Here is a 14474-nt window from a genome sequence, read left to right on the forward strand (position 1 = left end):
TGTTCATTTAAGTAATAATCTATGAAGTCTACATAACTATATTACATTACCTTTATAAAGGCAGTTGCTTCACTATGGAAAGTAAGCGTGTAGATGTGCCACTTGAAAAATGGCTCAGATGGGCTTCATTTTTAGACCTTTTAAGGGTTTGATAACAAAAACTTTGGTAACAAAATCTACAAAATCCTGTATGGCATTTAAAACAAAGCAAAACCCCCTAAATTTAGTAATGGTTTTATATTACTAATCCTATTATATAAAGATGGAATTTCAAAGAAGACCATGCTGAAAATAAAAACCGATTAGTGAATCTGGTCCTTTTTTTTAATGCTAAAGGTAGAGAAATCAGAATTGTTAGCAGCGTTTACCTGTGTTGGAGCAAATTAGTGGCCTTGTCTTAAAAGCTGGCTACATGGTACTTGGCAATGTATATGCTTTGTCCACACAAGCCTGTTTCACCACCTGGTAACTAGCAATGACAACAGCCCAGTTAAGTGTTGTTTTAAGATCTAAAACAAAATGCAGGCCAACAAGTTGGAAGCTCTGTGAGAGTGCTGCATAGAAATTTTATATCTAACACATTTTTTCAAGTTGAGTATTGATCATTTCTATGTGTACATACAAGATGACCTTTGATGAATTAGGGACTGCTACTAAATGAATTTTAGAATCAGTTTGGGTATTTTGATAAATGGTATGGAAACAGTTCAAAACAAATTAATTTCACAATATATAAAGTTATTTTTTATTCTATTGCAAAGAAGAATTTTGCCTCTAAATTAATCCTTCAAAAATTAAGTGGAGGGAGGGGGAGAATCTATACTTTCACTTAAGTGAGCATAACAAGCTATCTGAAAGACACACCAAATCAAAACAGAAGAGTTTCATGGCATCAGTACTTGCTATTTACTGCAATTTCGGATAAGAGTTTCACTGTGTATAGAATAAATCATGGAATAAAATGTATATCACTCTTAAGGCTTGCTGGCATTTGCTAATGGAGTTAATACTTGTTTTCTTTCACTTACAAGTTATGATGACACAGCCAGCTTAAATAGCTTGGTTACTGGCAAAAGAATGCAAAAGTCTTTTTTAAAAATCTTAGTAGTTTGCTTTCATATACTCTATTTCAAGACACATTAAAATACAGTGGTAATTTGGAGGAGGTGAACAAGCCCAAACATACTAATGGGTTAAATCACAGAAAACGTTTTTCCACAGGAGCTGGTATAAGTCCAGGAACTTATTTATAGGGCAACATTTACCACAGCATTTATTGGATGGCCAGGAAAAAAAGTGACTACACTGCAAACACCAGATTTCTTAAAACATTTAAAAGCTATTAATTTTTATCTAATAATGTAATTAAAATGCATAAATTTAAAATCAATGTAACTATCACATATTTAGCTTCTGTGAACTATTATACAGTTTTAACAGATTTAAACAGTCTAATTTAGACTCCAGTACAGCATTAGTTCAAACTTTTAAGATGTTGAACAATTCTTTACCACTTCAGTGCAGCATAGGAAGAATAGCACACGTTAAGGATTGTTATGAAAATAGAGTTTATTAAAAACACATCCCTATTTTTAGGAGCTTTTACCATTTTACCTTCACTTAAATTAAAAAAAATAGAAAGCACTTCTAAGTCTGATTTGTAATCTTTTTAAAGTCAAAAACTTTAAAAAAGTTACAGCAGAAAATGGGTAATGGATTATTTCTTTTCATGTTATTATGTAGCTATTTTAAATAGAAGGGAAGCAATCAAATTGCTTACATGTCCCCATGAATTATGGGGGAATTGTGATATAGCAAAAGCAAATATACAGCATACTGTACAATTCTAAAGCTCTACACTCCCAATGTAATTTGACAAATTCCAGTCTCTAGCGAGGAGCCTCCACAACTGAGCCAGTAGGTTTTTCAGGTTTTTCAAGAGATGAGGTAGACTCAGATGCTACTTCTTCAGTTGGTTTCACACCAATGGGTTCAGACTCTTTATTAAGTTCTGAAACAGAGTCTGTATTTTCTACTTTACTGCTCTGAGATTCATAGTTTTTGACCCCATCTACTCTGTCTGTTAGGTCAGGTTTCTCCTTTCCTCGATTTTCATCTTTTTCTCTCTGAGGTTCCCTATCTCTAGAATCTCTCTCTCTGTGTCCACTGAAACGCCGATTCCTTTCCTCCAAGTCTCTGTGTCTATCACGTTCAGGGCTTCTTCTTCCCCATTCTCTCCTTTCACGATTACCAAGGCGTTCGTGCTCTCTGTCGTCATTACGGTTGCCATAGCGTTCACGTTCATTTTCTATCCGATTCCCAAAAGATCTCCTTCCAAACCTTTCCTGGTCTCTATGTGGAGTAAATGGTGGCCTGTCATTCCTGAACTGCCTTCCATCTCTATTATCCTCAGGTCCTCCCGGACCACCTCCAGGCATCCCACTAGGCCTTGCAAAGTGACCTGGGGGTGGGAAAGGGCCCTTCATCCCATGAGGTGGAGGCATTCCAAAACCACCTGGGCCTGGGGGCGGACCTCTGTGCATCATGTGAGGAGGCATATGCCGAGGTGGCATCATTGGGAAACGTTGCAGGTGAGGTGGTGGCATTCCTGGAGGTCTCTGAAGTGGTATCAAACCAGGCCGGGCACCTAAAAGGCCAGTTGAAGGTGTCTGAAGCCCAATCACTGGACTAGATGTAACTCCTTGAGTACCTAGTAAGTCAAAAAACATGAAATTAATTACAAGATACTTCTTGTTTACATATAATCTCTCAAAAGGTTAGATGTCCTCTTTTTTCAGGCTTCAATTTTGTAACATAATTTTTATGAACATTAAAGCATGCAACAAACAATCGATACACTTAAAATTTAGTGAACAGAGACCTGCCTTCAATTTATTTTCAAAAAGTATGCTCTACCAAAACTGAAACACTATGAAAGAGTACACAATTCGAACCCCATGAATACCCTTTTTCTGAAAATTCAACTCAAAATCAAGTATGTAAAATAAGCTACTAGAGAAGGTTGCACATGAAAATCTTTCAGTTTTTTAAACTGTAAATTAGATGGATTATTTATGGATCACTACCATTTAATCCGCAAGGCCAATTTAAATCTTTATTTTAATAGGTCTATTCTAACAGTTCTGCGATCATTTCAAAACTACCACAAAAAACTTGCCCTGATACGACAGGTTATCTGTCTTCCAGTTAACCACCCTGCCACCAATCCAAAATCCATCCAGAAATTTAAAGTGATGGAATTCATTTTAAGAATATATGTATGTAACAGGGGGATGTTTAAAGATTTTGTATTAAATGCTTTGCTGATAAAATTGGGCTTATAATACCCTGAATAATTTTCTGAAGTTTTTTTTCTTTAAAAGGTTTAACATCTATAATATGTTACACCATATGGGTATTTCAGAACCATCTTCATTCGTAAGAAACATCTAAATAGGAACTCAGTAATTAAAGATTCTATTTTCAACTCTATACCAAATCTTATAACCAGAGCAGAACATAAAAGTCCAAGGATGAACTGAAATTGCATTTCAAACATCTTATGTCTTATGCTTCACAACTAATTCCCATTCCTTTGTAAAGCTGATACAAGAGCCAAAACACAAAGAATTAAAGTTTTTGCATTTTTAAATTGATGGGCCATTATTTTCAGCAACCCAATATATTATTAAGGCTGCTCAATTCTATGTATACTTGGCTGATAATAATTACAACTTTTTTTTAAATACTGTGTATATCTGTTTCAGCATTGTCTTTCCATACACATACATCAGTAAGCATAGCAATTCTAACTCCTTAGAAATACCTAATGCCCTGAACACAAGACTCCACAGTCTGTTTTTTTAGAAACACTTTTCCTGCTTAATGGAAACAAATGATACAACTTACACATTCTCTGAAGACATTTCACTTCACAAAATTAAGCACCAGGAAACAATGGATATGTTTAGTATTAAAGTAACAGCCACAATTTAAGATCTCTAAATAACTACTGAAATTATTGAACTCAAGGATCAAGAAATTCAGCTGGGATTAAGTTGCAACATAAGCTATCTTTTTAGACTGTATTATTTAGGATTATATTTAGATTTTGTTTCTTGACATATTTTCCATACTTTTTTTCAAATAAAGATAAAGCATAACAATAATTAGGAGGAAGAATAATAGTCAAGAAATAAAAAGATTACTAGACAACCCATGCCCCACTGAGTCATTGTTTCAGACATTTCCTTATCCAGAGAAACAGAATGATGGGCAGGCAAAAAAGCAGGGGGCAAGAAACTATTTCTAACTCCCAGCCAGCTTCCCATTGAATTTCCTAGGTGGACTCTGGCAGGGAGAATCAGAAATCTCCCTCCATCCCCTTTCCAACAGGCAGGTAAGTGGCTGCTACTGGGTGTGGGAAGGAATGAAGGATTGAGAGACTGACAGGGAAATGATCACTGAACACTGAAAATAGATCATGTGACCACAGCAGCAGCCATAACTTCCCAAAATTTCATTCCCTCAGGAGTCATGGGTCCCAGATTTTGTACATTACTCCATTTGAAGTAGCTTGGTTCAAAAACTGTTGTCCTGTGATGTGCCATTTTTCCTAGTTAAAGGTCACAACAATGAAAATTTAATAGTTATATAGATGATCTACAGAAAAATAAACACTTAAGCACTTTTGTTAGCAGATAAGGAAAACCAACATAAATTTGTTAGTAAGGTTTCATAAACTCATAAAATTGGATTTGAGTCATGAAGTCTAATCATCTACTGAGCTCCGGAATCCAAATTAACAAATTCTATGCAGATGGTGATTTAGCCATCTATTTAGCCTCCGTGATAATTTGTTCCTTTACTAATTTTCAATTATAATCTCCCTTCCAATGACTTACATTTATTATTCTGTATTTTATATTCTGAAATAAAAAAAAGTCTTCATCTTCTTCCAAATGACATTTTTTCAAGTATTTGAAGTGTGTTATATTCCCCAGTTGTGTTTATCTCAGGTTAAAGATACAAATTCCTTAAATATCTGCTCAAGAACTTGATTTCAAGTCACCTAGCATTCTTGATTCCTTTCTTGGAACCTATTTTAATTTCTCCAAATACTTTTTGGAATAACAGAATAGAATAATGGAAGGAACCTTGGAGGTCTTCTGGTCCAACCTCCTGCTCAAGTAGGAAACGCTACATCATTTCAGACAATTGGCTGTCCAATCTGTTTTTAAAACCTCCAGTAAATGGAGATGAAATGTGGGACTGCAATGGACACCATATTCAAAATGGGGTTTGACCAAGAGAGAATGTGAATTGTTGGGCAGGGAGGGAATCTTAAAAGCTTCTTCCTCTGTTGGAAGAGTGTATCCTTGGCTTACCTGAGAAAGAAACAATAAATAAAAGCCTTCTATACAACTTTAATAAACAAATGTAAAGATAAAGAAGGAATCTGTAGTCACAACCTGCAGTGCTTATGGCGAGTTTGTGGTAGAACTCAAACATGAATTGGCACGTATTAGGAGCAAGTGCAAATTTTACAGGGGTCTATGAAGAAAAGGTCAATTGATGTAAAAGGATGAACCTTTAACAGCTCAAAGAAAATAGGTGCTATAACAAGAAACAAGAGGATGCTACATGATGAAACTGGCAGAACTGAGAAATATAGAAGACTCAGAAAGTTTTGAATCCTGTTCAACCCTGATAAAACAGAAAACACATACCAGAAGATAATAGTCAGACATTTTTTAAAGGTAAATTTCCTTAGCAATTAAAAGCAGTCTTTTTTTTTTAATGGAGCAGCAGTCTGCTATTTTCCCAGGAACTTCCTGGCAGGTCATGCATCATATGCAGCAGGAATTGCCTTGGGTGGCTTTTTGTTATGGGAACAAAAGACACCAAGACACTGAATGGGTTGTTGTGGGGAAAAATAGGAGGCAAAAGTATTAAGTTATCTTCACCATCTTGCATTCTTCATTATCACCATCATCATTGTACTCAGGTGCTATTTAATGGGCTTCTAGAAAAATAAATATATCTTCCTGGACCTGAGTTGCATATGAATTCAATCGAGTATCAGCAATATGGGCATTTGCCAGCATTGTCACTGTTTTGATAATTCTTTAGAAATTTCTTTAGATATTTCCCACGTGGTCTTATCAGCTCAAAAGCTGATGGAAGTCGAGGGACCGGGGCTGAACGGAGGAGAGTAAAGCAAGTGTTCTGACAAGCAGAAAAATAACGTGGTTTAGTAACAGATTGCAAACTGAGTCAGTGGTGAGATGGTTAAAAAGAAAAAAGGCAACTGCAGGCAACAAATACATTTTATAATATAAAATAACTCTTCCATTTTATTCTGCAATGGCCAGGTTGTAGTCCATGTAGTATCTGGTTTCAGGCAGAAAACTTTGTTTTAGAGAAACTACACAAATGTAGAAAATAATAATGAAAACTATCAGGGATTTAGAAGCTAAGTCCCATGCTGAGAAACTGAAGACACCGAGAACATTTAGTCTTAAAAATCAAGAATATAATTGCATATTTGAAAGTACACAGGCCTGTTTTCCTATAATTCCCACAATTCCATCACAGAAATACACAATTACAGAAAAAATGTATTTTTAGTATTTAAAAAACACCTTTCACACACTTTGAAAATGGAATCAATTACCCTTATATAGGGAATGATTTGGATTCCTGAACTAAGCAGAGTTGGATTTGATAGCCTAAATCAGGGGTGTCAGATACGCAACATGACGTGTCGCGACATATCACAACTTTTTTCCCACTACCGGCATTGGGGTGGGCGTGGTTTTGGTATGATGCATCTAGCCTGCGGGCCGGCAGTTTGACACCTCTGGCCTAAATGGTTCCTTATCCTATATATAATCATACAGCATCAAGCTCCCTTCGTCCAGTACGCTCGCAGAGAGAGGGTCTTCTCAGGGTGCCGCCAGTAAAAGATTGCCGGCGGATAACACCCAGGGGGAGGGCCTTTTCTGTAGGTGCACCTGCCCTCTGGAACCAGCTGCCCGTGGAGCTCAGGACTACCCCTGACCTACGTTTATTCCACCGAGACCTGAAGACTTGGCTCTTTGAGCTCTCTGACCCAGGCTGAGAATTTTAACTGGGTTTTATTTTCAGGGATAATTTAATCTTTTATTTGTCTTTTAACTTTGTATTTTGTATTGGTATGATTTTAAAATGCCCTGTAAACCGCCCTGAGACCTTCGGGAAAGGGCGGTATATAAATCTAATAAAATCTAAATACAGTTAAGTATGATTATATATGCAAACCTTTCTGCATCAAACAGAAAATCAAGACTAAGCATATACAAAGTAGTCCAGGCCAGGGACAGAATATTCTGTTGTACAAGACTATAACCTTGAAGAAAGACTATAAAGGCAGTTATGTAAACGTAGCTTAACCCTAAAAGAAAAGAAAAATGAGAAACAAACTGAAGCTTGCTGTCAGGATTCCCTTCAGCAGAAGATGGAGAGACTCTGTCCTGCCTTCAAGATCCTATTATACTCTGCAACAATAGAGTTCCAGTAGTTCATGTGAAGTCTGTTTCCTGACCATCAAAGGATTGAGGTCTATTGTTAAAAGTTCTTCTCTGAACTTAGCAACTGCTTCAGACAGCAACCATTTGCAGTTATGACGGTGCTGAAAAATGGTGACCAAGGGCTGCATTTACGACCATCACGGCATTTTTCTGTCACCAATACAGTACGTTAATATGCATTGTCCGGTGTAAAAATCACAAGCATAGCTGTGACCAGTTTGCTTAATAACCTTACCAGTCCAAATTGTGACCACTAAAGGAAAACTAACCTGTACTGATACAGCCGTTGTACCTAGCAGTTTCCCAGAAGCAAAGCTTTTGGAATAGGAAACGGTTGATAACTGTGCCATGGAATATTCTTGAGGACTGTACATAGCTAATTAAGGTATGTTTAATTAATTCCAGAATGAATTTCAATTACATGAAAACGGAATCCAAATGAAATGAAGACATTTTCTAACAGTAAGAACTATTTGACAATAAAACAAAATTACACAGAAAAATGGGCAATTTCCCTTCTTTGGAGTATAAATAGCAGAATGTTATTTTTTTCACTTATTTTTCCAAGGACACAAAGTTCTTCTCTGAACTCTTAAATCTGTACAGTTAAGGATATTGATCTGAAAAATTATAAACAAAACTACAGTAACCCATTGCTGGCTAATGTTTCATGTACCAAATGCTTTGGAATTATTCACTAGAAAGAATTAAATATGGCAACTTTAAATCCAGTACTAGATTTATCAAAGCAAAAAAATTACTTATTTTTCTGTTTCTATTTATCATCAGTCACATTTCAGTCAAGATGTTTATTCAATGGCAATACATTGATTAAAGTTACTTTTCTTACAACACATGGTTAATAATTATATATTACTGTGTTAATTAATGAATGTTAAAATTACTTAAGTAAAATAGTTTGCTTTAATCAAAGCAAAAAATAATTTGCTTTGATTAGGTTTACATCTATTTTCTATCCCAGCCTTGTTAATCATCTCCAAAACATGCAGACAATATATGTATGCCCATTGTGACTTTGTTTCATGTACCAAAGTAGTATCAGGTACTGCATATGTTATATGTTTTTTTACAGAAAGATAAAAGCCCGATGTAATTTTTTTTCAAAAAGTAATGTGTACTGAATGCTGACTACAATTTTACTAACATTACAAGTATCATGGGGAATCCTTTGTATCCGTGGCCTTTAGACTCATAATTATGGGACAGAGACAGACATGTGCTATGTATGAGTCTAAGTAACTGAGATAGCGATGAATCTTTTTTGAAATATACTTGTTCCACAAATTACCAAAATAGCAATGCAAAGTAACATTTGTAGAAATCAGAATGTAGTCACCAGATGTGAAGATATTCAGCTACAAAAACTGTATATCTCATCACTTGATATTGAATCTTGAAGCAGTATATGAAGAGCTTCATTATTATGGGATTATTCACCATCCATGTATCCATCATTCTACCAAATATTACAAACTAATTCAACTAGGTTAATTCCTCTAGAAAACTTTCTCACATTTCTTAAGAGGAGTTTTATAAACCAGAATGGTTTTGTTAGCTTTGCAGATTTAAATGTTAAACATATGTGTATTCATGTAGATGACATTAGTATTCACTTGGAATAGAGAAACTTAGTTTTCATTTCAACAAAAAAAAATTCCTAATACTTATATTGGCTTTTTTCTTCACTAACAAGATCAAAATAGAGCATAAATGATTCCATTAATATGCATAAATTATGCAGGCAGCAAAATCCATGGATTTATGAAAAATGTAGTATGTCAGACATAAAATTACAACTATGCTGGTGGCAATTCTACATAGCCATCAATATTTCTAGAAAAGATGCATCCATACAACTTTATTTCATTTAAAAAAAATGTATCAGGACATTGGACTACAGCTTAGATCCACTTACACTGGAATAAGTTCATTTCTTTTAAACAAAGATATACAGTACTGCATTATTACTTTCATAACATTAGAGGCTACAAGTGATGCAATGTTCTGTCTGTCATATGAGCATCTCCATTGGAAACAGTATATGGGAATCCACACAACTTTTTTGAAATTATACTGTTAAAGCTACAATAGTTCTTTTAAGTTTCTTTTTCTAACACATCCAATAAGTAGTATACCTTCTAGGTAACATATTTATATTACATATTTATTGATTTGCATGTTACAGTTATATCTCACCTTCCTTCAGGAGAGCAAGGTAGCATACACAGTGCTCCCTACTTTAATTTTTCCCAAACCACATGAGGTATTTTGGGCTGAGAAGTGTGACTGGACCAAAGTCTTCCAGTGAGTTTATATGGTTGAGGGTGAACTTGAATTTGGCTCTCCCCAGCCTACTCCAACACTTGAACCTACTGGCTTGTGTTTGTACTGATGTTTCAAAACAAAATCAAATATTACCTTCAAGTGTGCCCTCTTCATTTCAAATCATTTGTGACAAGTTCTTTCATGAGGTTTGCTACACAGATTTTTTTTCCTCCCATACTATTCAATACCAATTTCAGACTAAACAATACACATAAAATGCCGTTTAAATACGGTTTCATAGACTTTTCCATAGCATCTGATTATGACTTAATTTTGGGGGAGAACCATCACAACTTACCCTTAGTTGTTGTTGTTTTTTTACAAAAAGAACTCTGTTCAGCAAGTTCACCTTGTTTTGACTGACAATGGGACTCCATATCATTTCTACATTTTTTTCTTTTGTTAGACCCTGAATTATTCAAGAAACCTGGAAGTAATCTCTACTAGAGTACACAGTGCTGTTTTTAGAGATTAAAACAATATGAATGTTATGCAGCTATCATTAGGAAAAAGAAATGTATAATAAGTATGTGTGGGTGGATTTTGAAATACACCTTAAGTCAATAGGCATTATAGTTTAGGTAAAGTGTACATTATGTCCATCTGCAACAATACTTTGCTGATCCAGGAAATTATTATCTGCTTCTTAGAAGCAGAACATCGAAGTAAATTATTAAATTTAGAAACATGGCTGCAGTATATAGACCAGTTTTAGTAGGAAATTAGTTTCACTATATCAAATTTAACTTGATCCAAAGATTAGGTAATCTGAATTAAACGATTCAGTGCTTATAGCAATTTCATTTATTTAGGTTAAGTGGAATAATAAAAAATTTGAAGACTCTAATTTACAAAATAACAAATTACTTTCTGAAAAAATAAACTTCATATATCTTCAAACTGAAGGAAGTCAAGACTTGCACTTCTGAAAATATGCTATGAACATTTCATAAAAACTGGGTGAGGAAAATACTATCCAATCAACATTAATAAATTGCTCTTTATGGAGGCAATTTTAAACTACAGTCAAATTCATACTGAGTCAAGGAAGATTTATAGGTTTCCTTTCTCTGCCCCCATCCCCCCCCCAAAAGGTTGTAAGTGTTGGTGCAGCCACTGAAGGGCTGCAAATACCTTTGCTAAATTAAGGTAGCAAAAACACATGTGCTGATTTGAAAAAAAATCTTTGGGGATGCTGAAACCAGCTTCCATTCTCCCTCCTCTTTAAATCCACTGCACAACTTACATGGTTCCTTAAACAATAAGCACTAAACTGAAATTGAGATTAGGTAATACCTTAGTGATAATTGGCAGCAAGCCCTTATATTAGCACCTCATCACCTAGTTCCTTGGATTCATATATTTCAGACAGCCTGAATCCACTATTTCACTAAATTGGTATTTAATAACTTAGGGCCTAGGTGGGTCAAGAAAACCCTGGCACCATTCCTAATCCTAAACTGACAGTTTTAACAATTTTAAATGCAGTTGATTAGTTTATCCTCAAGCTGCAGCTGCCAGGAAAAAAAATAAGTTTAAGCCTTGCAGCAAAAGTATTTATACTTTCTAACACAAGCCTCTTGATATGAAATTAAACTTTATCTTCAACTCCGCATTAAATATCCCCATTCCCCTACAACTATGCAAGTAACAAAATAGGGCAGTACCAAAGATTAATCTGACAACAGGTTTTCTTTTCAAGTTTTTATAAGACCAAACAATATATGTGGATTATAGGTAGTCCTCGACTTGCAACCATTTCTTTAGCAACCATTCAAAGTTGCAACGGCACTGGAAAAAAGTCCTTATGCTTACAACCGTAGCAGCATCCCCACAGTCATGTGATCAAAATTTGGGTGCTTGGCAACTGGGCTGTATTTACAATAGCTGCGGCATCCCGGGGTCATGTGATAGCCACCTACAACATTACCAACTGGCTTCTGATCTGCAAAGTCAATGGGGGAAGCCAGATTAACTCAATGACCTTTTGGTTCACTTAACTGCAACGATTTAGTTAACAACCAGAGTAAAAAAAATCAAAAAAATCAAATGCAACTCACTTATCAACCACCTTACTTAAAAATAGAAATTTTGGCCCCAGCTATACTTGTAAGTTGAGGACTACCTATATTAGTCTTGTGCTCATAAATGTTAACAAATGTAATCAAATGCACAAATACTTAAAACTGTCTCCACACTGGTGTAATTCATAATTTATAAATGTCAAATTCTTTTACCATGGATTCCTCCCTTAGCTACATCTTCTCATTTGGGGTACTCTAAGCTAACACTGATGAACAAATAAGAATAACAAGCCCAGATCAAAAGGGATAAGCCAGGATCAGAAAGCATTCTCCATAATTCATGATTTTGTAACTTATTAATTTATGTATACTAATTTTGCATACACACATATAGGTAGAGTGAATCTTTTTATTATACTACAAATTATTGCCATTTTAGTTCCTTACTTTAATTTACTTGACTTTAAAGATAATTTTTTGTTGCACAATCTTTTGTTGCACAATCTTGGTGTCAAAACTGATACATCACAGGTAGCAGGAAAAAAAGGACTAGCAACTATATTGGACCATGGCTTTGTAAACCACAGGTATGACATGGTGAACGAATAAATGAACATGAACAATTGATTGGATGTAAAGGTTCTGGTATTAGCCATTTGAATGTTCTATAACAATGGAATGAAAACACTGGATGCAATCCACTGGAAGCAAAGATTATATGTCAAAGGAATATCAGATGTGCTGATCAACTGTTCTGTGCCCAATGAAGTGGTAGCAGCACGGGAGCTGGAAGCAGCCCTGAAGTTTTTGTTGTGTAGACCTGCTAGAAACGTATTCAGAACTTATTCAGAACATATTTTGTTTTGCATTAATGGACAATCTGAACTTTAATAACTATGTACTATGGATGCCAATTGTTAAAAATAATGAATCCGGAATAATTCCAGTATAAGTTTCCTGAAACAACTGTGGAAGTAATAATTCGGTGGTCTGAAAACAAATCTTGACACAACTGATAGGTATTGTGTGATAAATAAGGCCTCACAGCACACAAAAGAGTAAAAATATAAGATATCTGTTGTCTGAGAGTCGTCACCGCTAAATAATAAATGCAGCCAGTGAATCACAAAGCTAAATTCCACATCTCCTCACAATGAGATTTAAATTGAGGGGGGAAAAACACGAGCTATATTTTCTAAAATGTCAACTAAGCTCCCAAAAGACAGAGGCAAAGAGACAGGAGGTCTGTCTGTCTATAGTTATATTTAATGTATCATAAATAGATTAAAAATTTTCATGTTAAGAGACTAAAAAGACAGCATTCGAGGTCTGGAAGTGTGTGTATTTGAGAAATACAAAGAGGAAGTTTTCCTCTACTGTCATCTTTTTCTATTTGAAAATGTACTGATGAAGTTCAATTATCAGAGGGGAAAACTCTGATAAATTAACATTCAAATTCCAAATCTGCTTTTTTAGTTGAAATCAAAATATTTGAAGTGTTCATTTTACTAAAATGTATACAAGCAGTCCTTGACTTACAATAGTTCATTTTATGACCATTTAAAGTTACAATGGCACTGGAAAAAGTGACTTATGACAGTTTTTTTCATAGCTATGATCTTTGTAGCATCCCCATGTTCATGTGATCAGAATTCAGATGCTTGGCAACGGGTTCGTATTTATGACCACTGCTGTGTCCTAGGTCATATCCCCTTTTGCTACCTTCTGACAAGCAAAATCAATGGGGAAGCCAGGTTCACTTAACAATCAGGTTATCAACTGCAATGATTTACTTAACTGAGGGGAAAAAAAGGTCATGAGGCAAAACTCACTTAACAAATGTCTCATTTAACAACAGAAAATTTGACTTCAATTGTGGTTGTAAGCCGAGGACTACCGGTACTTTACCATTTTCTATCAAAATGAATTTATCAATTCAAGCTTATCAGGGTGAATGTTGTTCTTCATTCTTCATAATCAGAATTCAAAAATTAAATGCTTAACATTCCAGCGACAAACTATGCAGCCCAGATTATATTTTGCTTAGTAGGAGTTATCCGTCTGGAATGAATACTAAAAAAGAAACGTGGCACTGCCAACACCTGAAAGCTGAACTTACCAAGAAGTGGGACTGGTTGGGATACAGGAGCTGATATACTAGCAGAAGTTACAGGTGGTGGAGCAGTTGGATATCCTTTGGAGCCTTCTGCATTTTCACCATTTCCTCTAGCTCCAGAAACTACTGTAGGAATAGGGTTTCCTACAGAAGAGTCTTTTGTAGTGTCTTCATTTATACTGGCCACAGTAGCTAAAAATGACATTAATATCATTTTAAAGAGCATAAACTTCTATTTGAATTATCTTCAACACCAAATAAGTCTCACTTACAATTTGGGATATTTACTCCTCCAGAAGGAGGGACAGAAACTGGAGGAACTGAAACCGAAGGATTAATGGGAGGTGGTGGTCCAGGAGGAAGAAAACCTGTGAAGAAAGAAATAATGAAGAATCGCTTTTAGAACAACCATCCATT

General features: G+C 35.3%; 1 protein-coding gene across 5 annotated transcripts in view; it reads right to left on the reverse strand.

Moving 5' to 3' along the window:
* Window positions 1-15: 15 nt before the first annotated feature.
* Window positions 16-14474, reverse strand: part of SCAF4 (SR-related CTD associated factor 4) — a 65386-nt gene continuing 50927 nt past the window's right edge. For 4 of the 5 annotated variants that reach the window (XM_081326320.1, XM_081326319.1, XM_081326318.1 and 1 more), the window contains 3 exons: window positions 14330-14425; window positions 14061-14249; window positions 16-2710 (listed from right to left, as the gene is read on the reverse strand). In XM_081326320.1, the coding sequence (XP_081182446.1) occupies window positions 1890-2710; window positions 14061-14249; window positions 14330-14425 (1106 nt within the window). In that variant the 3' untranslated portion in view covers window positions 16-1889. The remainder of the gene's footprint in view (window positions 2711-14060; window positions 14250-14329; window positions 14426-14474) is intronic. The other variant, XM_081326321.1, reaches the window with a different exon arrangement.

This window comes from Vipera berus, assembly GCF_964194415.1.
Source record: "Vipera berus genome assembly, chromosome: 4".
Classification (NCBI taxonomy): Eukaryota; Metazoa; Chordata; class Lepidosauria; order Squamata; family Viperidae; genus Vipera; species Vipera berus.